At 40.6% G+C, this 18,084-nt stretch overlaps 2 protein-coding genes across 2 annotated transcripts in view; one reads left to right on the top strand and one right to left on the bottom strand.

The window, feature by feature from the left end:
- wdhd1 (WD repeat and HMG-box DNA binding protein 1) overlaps positions 1 to 571 on the bottom strand; it is a 64,727-nt gene extending 64,156 nt beyond the window's left edge. Inside the window, exons 1-2 of the mRNA XM_060828431.1 lie at positions 539 to 571; positions 276 to 394 (exon numbers count right to left, since the gene is read on the bottom strand). The gene's annotated coding sequence lies outside the window, so the exon portion shown is untranslated. The remainder of the gene's footprint in view (positions 1 to 275; positions 395 to 538) is intronic.
- A 32-nt stretch (positions 572 to 603) lies between these two features.
- LOC132817901 (suppressor of cytokine signaling 4-like) lies at positions 604 to 6,435 on the top strand. The gene is made up of 2 exons (XM_060828430.1): positions 604 to 697; positions 4,492 to 6,435. The coding sequence occupies exon 2, from the start codon at positions 4,656 to 4,658 to the stop codon at positions 5,997 to 5,999; it is 1,344 nt and encodes a 447-aa protein (XP_060684413.1). The 5' UTR covers positions 604 to 697; positions 4,492 to 4,655; the 3' UTR covers positions 6,000 to 6,435.
- The last annotated feature ends 11,649 nt before the right edge of the window (positions 6,436 to 18,084 follow it).

Here is an 18,084-nt window from a genome sequence, read left to right as displayed (position 1 = left end):
CGACTCTAAGTGAGCGTGATATATGGTATACTACAAAATCTTAGCATTGTTATATTTCCTACTCTGTTGGAGCGATGTAAGTATAAAGTTAGTTCGAAAAGATTGCCTCAATTGAGCAAGTGGTAGCCTTTGTGCAATGCACAACTGTAAACCCTCGTCAACCAAAGTGCAAACTGCATCGTGGCTGCCGCTGTCACCAAATAGTGGACTGTTCACGAAACCCGAATCACCAATGCGATGAACAGTTGGAGATAGAGAGTGAATTGCAGACTCACGGTGGGGATTTGGTGATGACCGTCTATCCTCTCGCGCTCTCTCTTGACTGTTCTCCAACCGCCGGCGAACTCCGCGGCTCAGCAACAACTTCACTTTTCCCGCCAACCTCCTCCTCCTCCTACACGTCACACACAATGCCGGATGTGAAAGGAAAAGGGAATGATGAAAAACATAAAGGAGGCAGTTTGTTAAGTTCGCGTTTCGTTTATTATCACTCTTGACAAAGCCAAACGTTGCAAAAGTGTTTTCCTTTTTCACGAACATTTATCCTTGATAGGGTCACGGCTCTCGTCCTGACGCAATGTCCGGGTCAGGAGATCACGTGGGGGATCCGCCGATGTCACTGAAGGGGTGTGGTCACCGCGAGAGGTCCGTTTGCCGCGAGGGTCCCTTACCGCCGGCTCGTGCAGACCTGTCAGAGGTAACTGTCTAGAGACACATAACTGTCAGTTTGTCAGCACACTGTGGGCTGACACGCACATCTCTACCCGCTCCGCAACCCCACCCCAGCCCAGCCTGACCGTGCCTTCCCCCAAAACCCAACCTAGCATCAATCACTCCCCTCCCAAACCCAACCCGGCCTCACCTAACATACTCATCCTTGACTCAGCACCATGTTACTACAATTGTATGAATACTGAGTGGAATCCTCGCGTTCTCTTTACCATTTCACAAGTGTAAGTTATCTGAATAAAATGTTGTTCTAACTCATGAAGAGTAATACACTTTTTTTCATGGGTCTACGTCTCTTGGTGTTGAGTTACATCTGTAAAGAAAATATAATGGAACTGGTGCTCTCTAAAAAGTCATTAATATAAGTGGATGCTGCCCATTTTTACTTAATCAGTTATAGAGTAATAGAGCAGGGAAACAGACCCATTGGTCCAGCCAATCCATGCTGACAATTATTCCAAACTAAACTAACCCCACCTGCCTGAGCTTGGCCCATATCCCTCCAAACATTTCTTATTCATGTACTTATCCAAATGTCTTTTAAACATTGTAACTGTACTCACATCCACCATTTCCTCTGGAAGTTCATTTCACACACAAACCACTCTGTATGAAAAAGTTGTCCTTCGTCTTTTTTAAAACTTTCTCCTCTCACCTTAAAATTTAGGTCCAGTCCCGAAATCCTCCATCCTAAGGAAAACACACCTGCCATTCTCTTATCTGTACCCCCCACAGTTTTATAAGTCTCTATAAACTCAAACCTTCCATTCCTGGCAATATTCTGTACTTCCCTAGCAGTGTAAGTACAACTTGTCGAATGCCCAGTTGCCAGACTTCACCACCTCTGTGAGATTACTGGTGTAACTTCATCTACGTTACATTTCAGGAAACTAGGATTAAGTACTGTGTAAAATGCATGAGGCCTTTGTCTGTATCCAACATAAATTCACCTGTCTATCTTAGCCATCCAATAGAAAGGTCAACAGTTCATCTGTTTCAACATTCAGATATCTATGGAATTGCTGAGAAATGTTTGGCTTTATTATTGTTTCTGACTAATCTAGCATGGTAGACTTTTTATCAAATTGAAATCCAATCCAAAGTCTGTTCAATCTATTGCCAGTTTTGAAGCATTTAACTTGCATGGTGCTTTTTTTTTCTCTTAGTTTCTGGCATGTGTAAATTTGAGTATTATTTAGCTTGTCATCGAGGTGTACAGCCCCTTTGGAAACAGACCCTTCAGTCCAACTCGTCCATGCCGACCAGATATCCTAAATTAATCTAGTCCCATTTCTCAGCATTTGGCCCATATCCCTCTAAACCCTTCCTATTCCTCTCCCCAGTCAGATGCCTTTAAAGTTGTAATTCTACCAACTTCCACCACTTTGTCTGGCAGCTCATTTCATACATGCACCACCGTCTGCATGAAAAAGTTGCCCATTAGGTCCCTTTTAAATTTTTTCTATCTCACCCTACAATTATACCCTCCAGTTCTGGACTCCCCCACCCCAGGGAAAAGACCTTGTCTTTTTGCCCTATCCATGCCCCTCATGATTTTATAAACCTCTATAAGGTCACCTCTTAGCCTCTGATGTTTCAGAGAAGGCAGCCCCAGCCTCTCCGTGTAGCTCAAACCCTCCAAACCTGGCAACATCCTTGTAAACCTTTGCTGAACCTTTTCAAGTTTCACAACATGGATAGGAGCCTGAGGATTTTTCTGATCATATACCAAAACAGTCATAAATGGTATATTTGCGTTACATTTACAGTTAACACTGAATGCTGAATATATTATTTTGGGTTTACAGGAATCATTGCAGTATTCTTTATTTTAATAACCAAATTAGTTTCTAAAGTCAAAGACATGTTTTGTGTATGCTTTATTTTATAAAATGATATCTTACGATGTTAAACAGTCAACTGGTCAGACATGATAAACAGTTTTTCATGTCTGGCATGTTTGTACCTGTACCTATAGCATAAGGTGTATGGGAATAGTGCAAAGATCTCAACCTGCTGGTAAGCCTGGTCAAAGCAGTGGGAATGCTATACCTTCTATTTAAAATGTATATATTTTTTAAATTGGTATCCCATTTGTTTAATGTTTTTACAAAATCTATTGCAAAGATAACCACTAAAAATAATTATTTCCATAGCAGTTTTATAAAATCAGTAATCAACTTGTTGCAGCTATTGTGTATTATGGAGCATAAGTACTTTGTGAAGATTTACATAATCAGACGATCGGGAACAGAACATTTAGGCTCCTAGACATGTTCCACCATTCAGTAATCATGGCTGATCTGTAATCTTACTTTATCTATCAGCTTTTACCCATAACCATTGATACCTTTGATTAACAGGGATCTAGCAATCTCAGTTGTAAATTTAATACTTGATCTGCAGTCAGTTACCATTTGTGGATACGAGTTCCAAATTTCTATCATGAAGAAGTGATACTTCATTTAGTTCCCAATCTTTTGACTCTATTATTCAGTGCTATACTCCTTAACTAACTGTTTGTTTGTTTCTATCTACCCTTTCTGTTTTCTTCAATATCTTCAAAACTTTGATCAATTCACCTCTTAATCTTGTAACTTCTCATAATTTATCCCAAAATGAGTTGACTTGCATGTGACACAGCTAAGTTTATGAGTAGAAATATTCATGAAATACATTTGGTACTTCACCTGGATTAAGCTTTAGAAGTGGGATATCAACCAGGTGGTGATGTCACAAATGACTGGCCAGTTTAAATTTTAAGGATTGCTGGTTCAGGTCTTGAATACATAAAAGTTGTGAATCTTTAAGGTCGCTGTTGAGGTGCTTTTATTTCTAAATGCTATGAATTACAGTGTAAAGTTTTCATCTTCAAGTGGATGATAATGTGACAGAAAACTTTGTGTTATGTTACAGAATCCATCTGATTTTTGTTCTGGTATTCACCAATTCTATGATCTACCTGCTTTATCTTGAAAATTTTTGATCTTCCTGTTATTAATAGCGACACTGGTTATCGAGTGCATTACCTCAACGGAGCATCTTCGACAAAAGCACAGCTAGAATCATTCGAGTAAAACGTTGAGAGCGTGAATATCATTCAAGCTGTGATATTTTTGTTTCTGCTATCTATTTATTGTAGTTTATTTGAATAATATTTGTTAAAACACTTTATTATCAATTTATTATTTAGTGCCAGCTTGTTTCACTGGTAGCACTATTGCCTTTTAGTCAAAGATCATGGGTTCAAGCCCCACAACAGAAGCTTGAGTACAGAATCTAGTCTGATGCTTCTCTTATTATAGAGGGAGGGATAACTATTTTGTCTTTCAGATGAGTCATGAGTCCTTTCTGGCAGATGCAAAAGATCGGTAGTAGCATTAGCTTAGATTGTACATTGTGCAGTTGCAAATTGTTTTTATGTCGCACCTTATGTAGCATCAGACAAAGATTGATGCCAAAGATTGACTAAAATTGTTTTGAGGAGTGTCTTTGAGGTGGAGCAGTTCAGTGAGAAATACTCAGATTAAACCTTGTACAGTTGAAGGTGTAGCAGCTAAGAATTGGGCATTGGCAGAGAGAGATGCACTAAATAGCAGAATTGAAGGAAGACCAAGTTTTCAGTGTGTTCTGGGGCTTGTATTTCTAGAGGTAGGAGGACTGTGTTTGTAGAGGGAAAGTTAAATCAAGTTGACCTGAGAACCATTCATATTTCCATGTTCTTACTAAAGAGTGAAGTTCTCATTGTTTTTATTTTTGCAGATGTTTTCAATTGAAGAAGCACAGTGGAATTGTGTATGCAGCTGCCGGATGAAATAACTCCAGTGTAAACCAGAGAAATTGTTAAGTTATTCAAAGAACTACATAGATCCTGAATTAACTGATTTACATGTCAATTTTCAACTGTTTCATTGTTATTTAAAAACATGTCACAACAAAAAGGTGTGGCATCTCAAAATGTGGATGTAAAACCTAAGGTCAACCAAGTGAAAAATGTTGATCATAGGGATGGTTATACATGGAGTGGGAAGAAGCGTTCACGATCTTCCAAAATGGAGATTACTTTGAATGGACAGTTGGGGGCTGTTGCTGGGATATCATCAACTGCTTCAAGAAGGGAGAGAAAATTGACCTCTCTTGGACAGGTGTCAGATCTTGAAGATTCATGTTCACGCAAGCTGTCTACTCGATCGCTGAAGCAAAAGATTCAGGATGCAGTAGCTCATTGTTTTCCTCTTAAAGTCCATAACCATAAAAACTCTGCTTTAGATTCAAAAAGTAAAATTCACATTAGTGATCTGCTGGTTGATAATTGTCCATTTCCTAATGGTTCTGACCTGGCTCAAAAATGGCATTTGATTGATTGGCACACAATTCCATTGACTCAAAGCTGTGGAATCTGGGAAGGCTCTGAGGTGGGATTTGACGAACATGAGTTAGAAGAAGGATCCAGAATGAGCATTGAACTAGAGGCAGAACCTCTAGATGCACAAATTCTCTCATTTGAAGTGATTTCTCAGATAAATACTTTGCATAAACAGAACTTTGAAGTGGAGCAAGGAGCAAATGATTTAGCATGTGATAATAACACAACATTTTGTTTGAATGATTCAGACTCTGAAGAGGAGCTGATGGCTGTTTTCACAGATTCTGAAAATCAGAATAATTTCAAACTGAATTTTGAGAATAATTGTAGTTGGCTAGCACCCTTTTACAAATATCATACCGAATTTGGTTATATCTACCGATTAGTTCCAGATCTGTTTTGGATCATTAATAATCCATGTTACTGGGGTGTAATGGATAGGTATGGAGCTGAGGCTCTATTAGAAGGCAAACCAGAAGGTACATATTTGCTCAGAGACTCTGCTCAGGAGGATTATCTCTTCTCTGTCAGTTTTAGACGTTACAGTCGCTCTCTCCATGCTAGAATTGAACAATGGAATCATAACTTCAGCTTTGATGCCCACGATCCCTGTGTTTTTCATGCACCAAGTGTAACTGGCCTTCTGGAACATTATCGGGACCCAAATTCTTGTATGTTTTTTGAACCATTGTTGTCACTTCCATTGAACAGGACTTTTCCATTTTCACTTCAACGCCTTTGCAGAGCTGTAATTTGCAGCTCTACAACCTATGAAGGAATTGATGCTCTTCCTGTGCCACCACCTTTGAAAGCTTACTTGAAGGAATACCATTACAAACAAAAAATAAGAGTGCTGAAGATTAGCACACAACAATGGTGTAATGGACTGAAAGACAATCAGTAAGTTTAAGAGCTGCAAGGAAAGTTTAAGACCACCAGGAACATTTCAATATCATAGAGCAGGTTGAGTATTTGTCTTAAAAAGACATTTTCTCTCTCAATGTTTTGTAATGCTATAGTTTTTTGTTTGAAGTCTGCTAACTTTCAAACATTATCATCGACTTTATTCGGGTATTCCGGATTAATTTTCTTCCTTATATTCTTCAGTGTAATCAAACCAATACACATTTTCCAATGGGATAAATCATTTGCGCATCTTATCTGTAGGTTGTGACACTTATTTGCCTACAAAGCACTCTTACATTGTGTTGAGATGGATTTTAAAGACTGAGTTCAGTTCTGAAGCCAAGATCTTCAATGTAAAACATACCAGTCTTGAAAATTTTTCACACGTATATTGCAATTTTATTTGCACTTTTTGTACACTTTTAGAGATGTTTGTTAACCCAAAATTTTCTAAGTTATAAGAAGCTTTAAGTGTGTAACATTGATTGCTGCAATGTAAGTTTCAAAATTAATTTTACGAGTAAAACCTCAAACAGATATTTTGCACTTTGGCGTTTGCTTTACATAATGTTACAAATAAAAAGTGTACTATTAAAGTCCCTAATATTGCTAACAATTCAAATATCTATTATGTACTGAAATGTAAATAGATTTTGCATGGCTGAACTGTATTACACTTTTTTAACAAAGCAGGAAATCTTATAAACAGACCACAGCTCAGTGAGCATCTGTAGAAAGAATAATCAAGTTGACTTTGGGTACAGACACAGTTGTGGAGTGGATCATATCACACTTCTATTGAAATCCATTTTCATAGTTTTGTTCATTTACATATTCTTTTATGCTGCTGTGCACTTGTTGCATGATGAGGAGGTGCCAGTGTTGGACTGTGCATGGGCAAAGTTAAAAATCACCTGGTGTGTGTACTTGTACATAGTGCCACCTACCTTTTGTGTTGTCAGGAAATTGATTACAGAATGTAACTTTGTCCCATCATTAATTAACATGGTAAGCAGTTCATAATTACCACAAAAAGAGTCACATAGGTGAAGCTTTTGTTCAGATGTAGATTCCCAAATTTTATGCCATCTGTTTAAAAATTGTTTTCATGATTAAGTTGATGATAGCTGGTTATGTTATTTTACATGGCATGTTTGTACATTACAAGATCTTCCATGCATAAATGAATCAAAAACAGAATGACATCTCCACAATCATTTATAGAGTCATGGAAATGTGCAGCACGGAAACAGATCCTTCGGTCCATGCTGACCAGATATCCCAACCCATCTAGTCCCACCTGCCAGCACCCGGCCCATATCCCTCCAACCCTTCCTGTTCATATACCCAGCCAGATGCCTTTTAAATGTTGCAATTGTACTAGCCTCCATCACTTCCTCTGGCAGCTCATTCCATACACACACCACCCTCTGCGTGAAAACGTTGCCCCTTAGGCATTCTTCTTCCAGCCGTCAGATGGTTAGGAAGTGGCGATGGAGGAGGCCTAGGCCTAGAACCTGCATGTCCTCGGTGAAGTGGGAGGGAAAGTTTAAGTGTTTGGCCACGGGGCGGTGGGGTTGATTGGTGTGGGTATCCTGGAGATGTTCTCTAACGCGGTCTGCAAGTAGATGTCCTCTCTCCCCAATGTTGAGGAGACCCCATTGGGTACAACGTATACAGTAAATGACATGTGGAAGTGCAGGTGAGGCTTTGATCAATGTGGAAGGCTCCTTTGGGGCCTTGGATAGAGGTTAGGAGAGAGGTGTGGGCGCAGGTTTTGCAATTCCTGCGGTGGCAGGGGAAGGTATTGGAGGGTGGGTTGGTGTGGGGGGGGGGTGAGGACTTGACAAGGGAGTCGTGGAGGGAATGGTCTTTATATAAAGAAGATAGGGCTGTGGAGAGAAATATATATTTAGTGGGTAGTCCATTTGTAGGTGATGGAAATGGCAGAGGATGATGCAATGTGTGTGGAGGTTGGTGGAGTGGAAGGCGAGGACTGGGTGGTTCTGTCCTTGTTGCGGTTGGCGGGGTGAGGTTCGAGGGCGGAAGTGCAGGAAGTGAATGAGATGCATTGGAGGGTAAATTGTGGTCTTTAAAGAAGGAGGCCATCTGGTGTGTTTTGTGGTGGAACTGGTCCTCCTAGGAGTAGATGCAGTAGAGGCAGAGGAATTGGGAATAAGGGATAACATTTTTACAGGAGGCAGGGTGGGAGGAGGTATACTCCAGATAACTTTGGGAGTTGCTGGGCTTGTAGAAGATGTCAGTGTTGAGTCAGTCCTCGTTGATGGATGTGGAGAGGTCCAGGAAGAGGAGGGAGGTGTCTGAAATGGTCCAGGTGAATTTATGGTTGAGATGGAATGTGTTGGTGAGGTTGATGTGGAAGGTCCTTGTGGGAGCATGAGGTGGCGCCAATGCAGTCATCAATGTAGCTGCTACTCTCATCTGGAGAAAGTGGGATGTTTCAAAGGAGAACTTATTGAGAGTGAGGACCAGTTCAGCCAATCAAATGAAAGTGTCAGTGGAAGCATACTGTGATGTCCAAGAAATTGAGTCTATTATTATTCTCTTCCTCTTTGGTGAAATTTATACCAGTAAGGATGTTGTTTATGTGTTTGTGAATTTCTAATTTGTTGCATTTCGTGATGACAAAGGTGCCATCCACATAGTGGACCCAAAGCTTGGGCTGGATCATGGGAAGAGCTGTTCGTTCTAACCTCTGTATAACTGCTTCTGCTAAAAGTCCTAATATTTGGTGATCTCATAGGTGTCCTGTTGATTTGTTTGTAAATCTAGTCAATGAAGGTGAAATAGGTTGTGAGGCATAAGTCTACTAGTTTGAGGATGCTGTTCTTGCTGATGGAGTTAGTGATGTCAGGTTTTTGTGTCCTCAGTTCGTCTAGCAGAGAGCCCAGTGTTTCTTTGGCTAGGGTGATATCTATTGATGTGAATAGGGCCACACGTCGAAGGAAACCATGACCTCATCATCCTCTACCTAGGTGCCTTTGATGTTAAGGAATTCTTGGGTTGAGTGGATGGAGCGTGTTGTGTCTTCTACTTGGTGTTTCAGTGTGTATTACAGTTCCTTTGCTAGGCTGTATGTTCATGTGCCGGGAAGGGAGGCTATGGGTCTGAGAGGGCTGCCTCTTATTTATGTACCTTTGGTAATCCGTAGAGACAGGGAGTGTTGGATCTTCAGGGGTTCTGTAATGCGGTTTTCTAGGTGTGGAGTAGAGTCCATCATCCCGGTAGGTGCCAGTATTGGCTGTAGTATGTTTGCTTTTTCAATGCATTGTGTAAACAACATCCTTCCTGGTATAAATTTCACCAAATGGGAAGAGAGTAATAATAGGCTCCCCTTCCCTGGACATCACAGTAGAATGAAAAACCAATGGAGAGCTGCAGACCAGCGTCTATAGGAAAGCCACACACACATGGACCAGATACTCAACTGCAGGAGCAATCATTCCAACACCCACAAATGGAGCTGAATCAGGACATTAGTTAAATGAGCCACAATGCATTCTCTCGGAACTATGAGATGCCAAAGAAAAACACCTATATAACATTCAGGAACAACAGTACCTGATAAGCACAGTCTGCCGATTCCTGCATTACAGCCACCCAACCATACATCAAAGACATCTCCAAGACTACTATTACCTCTTGGCATCATGGTAGCCCACAAACTTAGCACCACAATGAAACAACTCCTAATAAATTTAAAGGACTGCATGCCAACAACCAGAAGAACAAATGTCACAAACAAAACAACCTGTAATGACTGCAACAAACAGTATGTTGTACAAACGGGCAGGAAGCGAGCCACCTGGATACATGAGCACCAACTAGCCACCAAAAGGCATGACCAACTATCACTGTTATCCATACATAGACGAAGAGGGACACCAGTTTGACTGGGACATTATATCCATCCTGGTACAAGCTAAACAAAGACACACAGGAATTCCTAAAGGCATGGCATTCAAATCGGAACTCCACTAGCAAACAAATAGATTTGGACCCCATTTGGGAGAAAGTGAGGACTGCAGACCCCATTTACCAGCCTCTCAGAAACAGAACCAGAAGTAACATCACTTACCACAACAAACCAGGACAGATAAATAGAAAGCGGGACAGAACACCAAAGCTTTACTGGAGGTTCACTGATGGTGTTACCCAGCATGGTGACGAAACATCTGAGAACAAATCCACCAGCTCAGCAAGTAAACACAACCTGATCTACAACCTGAGCTACAAATCTTCTTCAAAGTCTCAATGTAACTTCTCACAAGCCACATTGTGAGCATGACTGCTAGTACTCAGAGTGAGATTGTTGGGATTGGTTAGTAGACGGTGTCCAGTCATAGAATTACATGCAGTATTGAGCATTATTTTGCATTTGTAGCATGAGCTGATTGAAAGAATGCTGCCAAGATCTTTACCTGTTTGAACAGCTACCGCGATGTAGTGTGTGATAATATCTACCAGACATTGGACTGTACAATCTACATATTTAGGATCACACTGACACTGAAGTTGAATATTGCATTAGGCAGAATGTCTTTCTGGCTTGATGACAGCATCTTATCAATTTTACTGCTATAAAACAGGAGCTTGAAACAATGAACTTCACCTGTTGCTTAAATTTTGAACCACATTACCCTTCTAGCATTATCCGAGATGATTACGGTTCACATTTCGCTCACTTCACAAATTTGACACTTCCCTCACTTTCTTAAAATAAAGTACAACACTCGTGATAAAGAAAAGAGCATCTGTGCTGAATGTTGGCTGTCAAATATTGCAACTTAAGTAAATTAGAGCATATCAACAACACTTCTTTACTATAGTTCCTTGAATGCAAGCATATATTATCTAATGAGGATTTATATCCTCGGGCTTACCATTGACCAGAAACTTAACTCAACTTGCCATATTAATACAGTGGTCACAAGAATAGGTCAGAGGCTCAGAATACTGTAGCAAATATCTCATCCCCTGACAATCCCAAAACCCATCCAACATTTACCACACACAAGTCAGGAGAGTGATGGAATACTTTCCCCACTTGCCTAGATGAGTACAGTTCCAACAACACTTGAAGTTTTGACACCATTCCAGGTCAAAGTAGCCTACTTGATTCGCACCATATCCATAAGCATCCACTCCCTCCAATATTCAGCAGCAGCTATGTATCGGGCAGCACACTGGTTTAGTGGTTAGCATTGTTGCCTCACAGCGCTAGGAACCCGGATTCGATACCAGCCTCTGGCAACTGTCTCTGTGTAGTTTGCAAATTCTCCTGTGTCTGTGTGGGTTTCCTCCAGGTACTCTGGTTTCCTCCCACAATCCAAAGAGATGTAGCTTAGGTGAATTGGCCATGCTAAATTGCCCATAGTGTTCCAGGATGTGTAGGTTAGGCGCATGAGTCAGGGGTAAATGTAGAGTAATAGGGTAGGGGAATGGGTCTGCTGGGATTCTCTTCAGATGGTCGGTGTGGACTTGTTGGGCCTAATAGCCTGTTTCCACACTGTAAGGATTCTATGATTCTATAGGAATTTTATGACAATCTATAAAATTCAGTTCAGAAATTTGCCAATGATCCTTAAATATCCCTTCCAAACATAAGAAAGAGAAAGGCAGCTGCTATGTGAGAACACTACCACTTGCAAGTTCCACTCCAAGACATTCACCATTCTGGCTTGGAAATGAATCACCACTCCTTTGCTATTTACTGAGTCAAAATCGTGGAATTCCTCACTCATGGAATTTTGGGTCAATGTACAGCACATGGACTGCAACAGTTCAAAAAGATAGCTGATCACCAAAGGCAACTAGAAACAGGCAATACTACTAGCCCAGCAGCGAAGCACATATCCCATGAGTAAAAAGAAATGAAATGTGAAATATGATTCACATAATTAAATGAACTTTGTTAGCAGAATTAATTTATTCCAAACCACAATCTACACCCCTCTAGAGACTTCAGAAAGTTCTCTTGGGCTTGCTTGATCACTAAGGTTGGAAAGGATGCTTGAACTGAATTGCAGTTTCCTTTTTACCTGGCTTAGAAAATGGACAGAAGTTATGAGATAGTGGTTAGAAAATGAAATGAGCCTAAAGTCAGAGGCATGGGTACTTTCTGCCATGATGACAAGACAAATCTCAATGTCATCAATGTTTACAATAAATAATGCCTTTTCCAAAATGTCAAAGACTAACCCCAAAACTGAGATTGCTGGATGTTTGATAAACCTTTTCAGATTGCGATGTTGCTGCCATCACAGGACAACTCAACATTCTGAAATAAAGGATCTTCAGGCAGGGCACAGAAGAGTGTAAATGTGGAGTTAATGTGGAATTATTAATTGAGGAGTCAGTTACTGTAGTAAGGAAGGATGATACCTTGGAAGAGTCAACAAATAAGGCTTTGTGGGTAGAGCTTAGGAATAAAAAGGGGCAGTCATACTGAAAGGATTGTATTATAGACCCCCAAATAGTAGGCAGGCAATATAAGAGCCAATATGTAGACAATTATAACTGAGTGATGTAAAACTGTAAAATAATAATAGATAATTAAATTAGGGGATTTTTAACTTCCCAACATTAATTAGGATAATTAGAGTGTAAAGGTTTAGAGGTGGCAGATTTCTTGAAACATATTTTTATATCAATATATTGAGGATCCAATAAGGGGCAATGCTGAACCAATTCTGTGGAATGAAGCCAGACAAGTGGTCAAGGTGGCAGTGGTGGAGCATTTTAAAGATAGTGAGTACAACACAGTACAATTTGTTTTGGATAAGAAAAATATGGCCTGCAAAGAAGTGCTTTGGATGCAGGAAGGCAAATTTTATTGAAATAAAGCAGAGGCTGGCCAAAGTAGACTGGAAGCAGCTACTTGGAGGTAAATCCAAGTCAGAACAGTAGGAGGCATTCAAAAGGAGTTGAGGAACTTACAAGCCTAACAGATTCCTTTAAGGTGAAATATCGGGGCGACAAGCCCAGAGGACTGTTGATGTTTTGGAACATTTGAATTGGATAAAAAGAAAAAGAGAGGTCTATCACAGAGGGAGTACAGGTACAGATAGATTAAATCAACAGAGACCATGGTGGAGTACAGAATGTGCAGAAGGGAACTTAAAAAAGCAATTAGCAGAGCAAAGATGGGATATGAGAAAACGCTGCCAGACAGATTATGGAGAATCCCAAATATTCTACAAGTATATCAAGGGGAAGAGAATAGCCAGTGAAAGAGTAGGGCTCATTAGGCATCAAGAGGGAAATCTGTGCATGGAACCGGAGGACATCGGTAAGTTTAAAAAAGGGTTTCACTTCTGTCTGAAGAGAAGGAGGATGAAGGCACAGAATTCAGGAAGGTGAGCTGAAGGGTTTTGACCAGTTTGACGTAAGGAGTGTGGAGGTTTTGGTGGGCTTAAAAATTGGTAAATCTTCAGATCTGTATGAGTTGCATCCCAGGCTGTTGTGGGAGACAAGGGAGGAAATTACAGGTGCCATGACCCAAACTTTTCATTCCTGTCTGGCCACAGTGGAGGTGACAGAGGACAGCTAATGTGGTTCCATTTTTCAAGAAAGATGATTGAGATAAACTGGGAAATTCAGAACATTGTGGTAAGGAAACTACTGGAGAAAAGTTTGAAGGAGAAAATATACCTCCATTTAGAGAGGCAAGGTTTGATCAGGGCTAGTCAGCATAGTTTTGTCAGTGGGAGATTATGCCTAAGGAATCTGGATGAACATTTCAAGGAGGTGACCAAAAGTATAGGCAAAGGTCAGTTTATATGGATTTCAGCAATGCCTTTGTTGTACCACATGGGAAACTGATAAAAAAGATAAAAGGATAACTCAGGAAATTGGATCCAAAAATGCTTAGTGACATGAGACAGAGCGTGGTGGTAGAAGGCTATGTGACTGGAGATCGGTGTTCACGGATCAGTGCTGGGTTCCTTATGTTGGGTGGGAAGGGAGATGGCACTAAGATTGGTGTGGTGATTAACAGTGAAGAAGGTCTTAAGAAGACCTTTTGAGGAAGTAACAAGACAAGGGAGTACTCAATGATTGGTAGGACACTAGGAAGCTTGGAGGGTCTTGTCCACAAATCCCTTAAATGGGGCAGTTTAATACGGTAGTGAAGAAGGCAAATAGGGCAGTAACCTTTATCAGTTTAGGCATAGATTATAAGAGCAGGGAGTTTCACTGGAGCTATAAAGAACTAGTTAGATCACAGCTGGAGTACTGTGTACAATTCTGGTTACCATACTGCATGAAAGATGTGATTGAACTGAAGGGGGTGCAGTGGAGATTCACCAGAATGTTGCTTGGAATGGAGCAGTTTAGCTATGAAAAGAGTCTGGAAAAGCTTAGGTTCTTTTCTTTGGAGCATGAAAGGTTGAGGGGACACCTGACTGAAGTGTATAAGATTATGAAGGGCACAGAAAAGGTGGATAGAAAGCAGCTATGGAAGGGTCAATAAGTCGGGGGCATACTTCTAAGAGAAAAGGCAGGAGGTTTAGTGGGGAGTTAAGGAAAAATCGTTTCACCCAAAAGTTGGTGGGTGTCTGGATGGGTAGTAGAGGCAGGTCACCCTGACGTTTTGCAAAGGATTTGGATGAGCACTTAAAGTGTCACAACATTCAAGGCTTTGGGCCAAATTCTGGAAAGTGGGACTAGTGTAGATGTAGGGGCAATGCTGAACCAATTCTGTGGAACGAAGCCAGACAAGTGGTCAAGGTGGCAGTGGTGGAGCACTGGTGTCACAACATTCAAGGCTTTGGGCCAAATGCTGGAAAATGGGACTAGTGTAGATTTAGCATAGGTTTGGTGGTACAGACTCAATGGCTGAAGGGCCTCTTCTGTACTCGATGATTCTATAATTCTTCAGATATTCAAGTAATTTGTGCCTCCATGCAGCAAGATCGGAGCAACATTCAAATGTGGGTGGCATGTTCCAATATTTATGACACACATATGTTAGGCATTGACTATCTCCATCAGAGAATTTAACCATCTGACCATGAATTTCAATGCTGCTACCAAAGCTAAATTCTCCACCATCAATAACCTGGAGATTACAATTGACCAGAAATTGACCAACCAAACAAATACTGTGGCTACAAGAGGAGGTCAAAGGCTAGGAATTCTGTGATACTTAACCCATCCTCTGATTCACCACTTCCTGTCTACAGCACAAGTTAGAAGTGTGATATAGTACTCTACACTTGCCTGGATGAGTTCCAAACATCAAACAAAAGCTCAACATTATTGAGGTCAAAACAACACACTTGATTCTCATTCAAATAATCATTTTCAGTATTCATTGCCATGTGAAAGAATCACTGCAGTAACACACCAAGGCTGCTTAGCCAACATTTTTTAAACTCACAACTTCTATCACCTAGAAGGACGAGGGCAACTAGAACAGCACCACCTGCAAATACTGCCAAAGTCACACACCATCCATCCTAGCTTGAAAATTTTTTACATTCCTTCATTGTCACTGAGTCAAAACCATGCAACGTGCAACCTAACAGCACTGGGCATATACCCATGCACTTGGGCTGCAACTGTTCAATGTTAATAATATGCTAAAGTGAAATCTGCTTGCTTTGCTGTGGTCAGAGAGAACATGATCTCTCCTTCCTTGGAATACTCTCTTAAACAATGGTGGACAGTGAACTGAATGCTGATACAGACGTCACCAGTTCCAGTCTGGAAAGATTCTGATATTAAGAAATTCACGGTCACAACCACACCCACAGGCAGTGGCAGCACCTCCTGCTTGAGGCTGCTGCTCTAGATACAAGAATTAGAACCAAAGAGTCAAAGCGTTTTACAGCATGGAACATGGCCCGTCAGCAATTGTGTCTGTGTCAGTCAACAGGACCTTATCTAAACTCACCCATTTTCCAGCACTTGTCCCATAGTCTTGTATGCTTTGACACTTCCAGTTATAATCTAAATAGTTCTTTACATTGTGATGATTCTCACCTCTACCACCTTTTCAGGCAGAGAGTTCCAGATACCCCAAGAAAACTTCTTTAAATCTCCTCTAAGCCTCCTATCATTTACCTTAAATCTGTACCCCTTGCTAATGAGTCTCTTACACAATTGCTGTTCCTCACTTTCTCCATCTTTGTGCAGTTGGGCTCTGGTTGCACCCTCCAAGGGAAACCATCACTTTCACTGTTTTCCAACACAAACATTGTTAGAGTGAGGTGCACTCTGAGGCTTTCCTGCAAACTGCCTGCCTCTCATCTTCTAACTGGTGGTCAGCCATTCCTCCTGAGTGCACTTCCTTAAACTGTGGAGTGACCACGTCTAAAAACATCTGAATCTACATAGCTCTCAGCCTGTGCGACCAGGTCTCCAGCTGATGCTTAAGATAAAAAGTCCAGCACTCAAGCTGGTCAAACCTGTGGCACTTCCTGAAGATGTATTCATCCACAGAATCAAATACTAAACACATACTTCAACACATAAGACCGAACTTCCATGTCATACCTGAACATAAATTAATCTTAACCAAAATTTAAACCAAGTAGAAAAATATTTAAGTTTGTTGTACTATTAACTCTAAACTGTAGATAAATAAAAAGTAGAAAGTCATTGCCCTTATTGACATATCATCTCTCTCTCTCATATGCCTATAAACTTTTTCTTTTTCTGTCCTAGTTTAGAAGTTGACATTTTCCCAAATTACTGGGTTTGAAGCACGGTCACTCACAGCAGTGGCTCAACAACCAATCAACTCGTTTCTCTCCAGTCTTATCAGTTTCACATTTTCTCTAAACTCAGCCAGTACATGCTTCTCAAAAAGTAACTTTGGGTAAAATGCTAAGTAATAAGCAAATAATCCTAAATTTTACACAAGGTTCTACAGCAGAGTCCTTCCTTACTGCCTTACTGCAGTAAGGAAAGACTCTGCTGCAGAACCTTGTGTAAAATTTAGGATTATTTGCCTATTATTTATCATTTTACCCAAAGTTACTTTAAAGGATTCTCAAATCACCCAGTCCTCTCAGTGATGCTGATAATCTATCGGGGAGTCCTTAGTTTACCACCTCCTCTCTATGCTGCTGACTACTTTTCAGAGGGTCCATTCCTTATCCATTCCTTTCAGTGATGTTGCTTGCCTTAGGGTCCTTGTCTCATCTACTCCTCTTGATGACACTGGTTGCTTGCTACTGGGTCTTTACCTTGTCCACTTATCTCATGATAAGTTTTGTAATTAACTCCTGATGATACTCTGATGTGGGTTGTGAGTAGCTTTTCCTTTATTTGCAATCTCTGCTCCATCCCTTTGTTATCTTGCAGAGCAAGAGGGCTCAGCAACTAACAACTAGCGTGATTGTAAACAAGTGAACTGCACAGAAACTTTGTGATCAGAACTGAGGCCTTCTCCATATGGTGCTCAAACCTCTATCAACTTGGCCAACTTTGAGTAGCTCTACAAGCATTTACACAACCTCCAACAGAGGCAATAGAAATTATCAAAAAGTAACCTCAGGGTATTTGATGATTCCTTTAAGAGTGCTTACAGGTCTTCATGTTTCTGAATCTATATGTACACTTGTGCACAATTGGCCAGCGAGGCAAAGGTAAAAATGACACCACTGATGTCAAATCAGCATTACATGCTGAATCATGATTTCTGTAACCAACATATCTCCAGTACATGTTTCTCATGCTGGCTAATGCCCCCAAAGTTTTGATGTGTGTTCCATTTCCTAGAGGAAATTACACTGATAACCAAAATGCTTTCATGGATGTAAGTAAACTCACTTTGCATGTCACTGCTTCTGTTCTGTACCCTGACTCACTATGTTCATGCAGTCTCAGAAAGAGATTCTAAGCTTCTCTACAATAGATCCATTTGAATAACAACTCACACTCTGTTATGCAAAAGAAACTGCAGGAAAAATATTGTTTTTTTTTCAAGATTTCTCCTTTTTATTATCTTAGCAATAACATTTTGTGCGACATTATGAAATATCAAAAGTCAATCCCACACATTGTGCAGCTAAATCTCAAAAACTTTCATGCCATATGTCACTGTAAGGTTC

This window comes from Hemiscyllium ocellatum, chromosome 8 (genome assembly GCF_020745735.1).
Source record: "Hemiscyllium ocellatum isolate sHemOce1 chromosome 8, sHemOce1.pat.X.cur, whole genome shotgun sequence".
Lineage (NCBI taxonomy): Eukaryota > Metazoa > Chordata > Chondrichthyes > Orectolobiformes > Hemiscylliidae > Hemiscyllium > Hemiscyllium ocellatum.
This window is presented reverse-complemented; position numbering and strand designations above follow the sequence as displayed.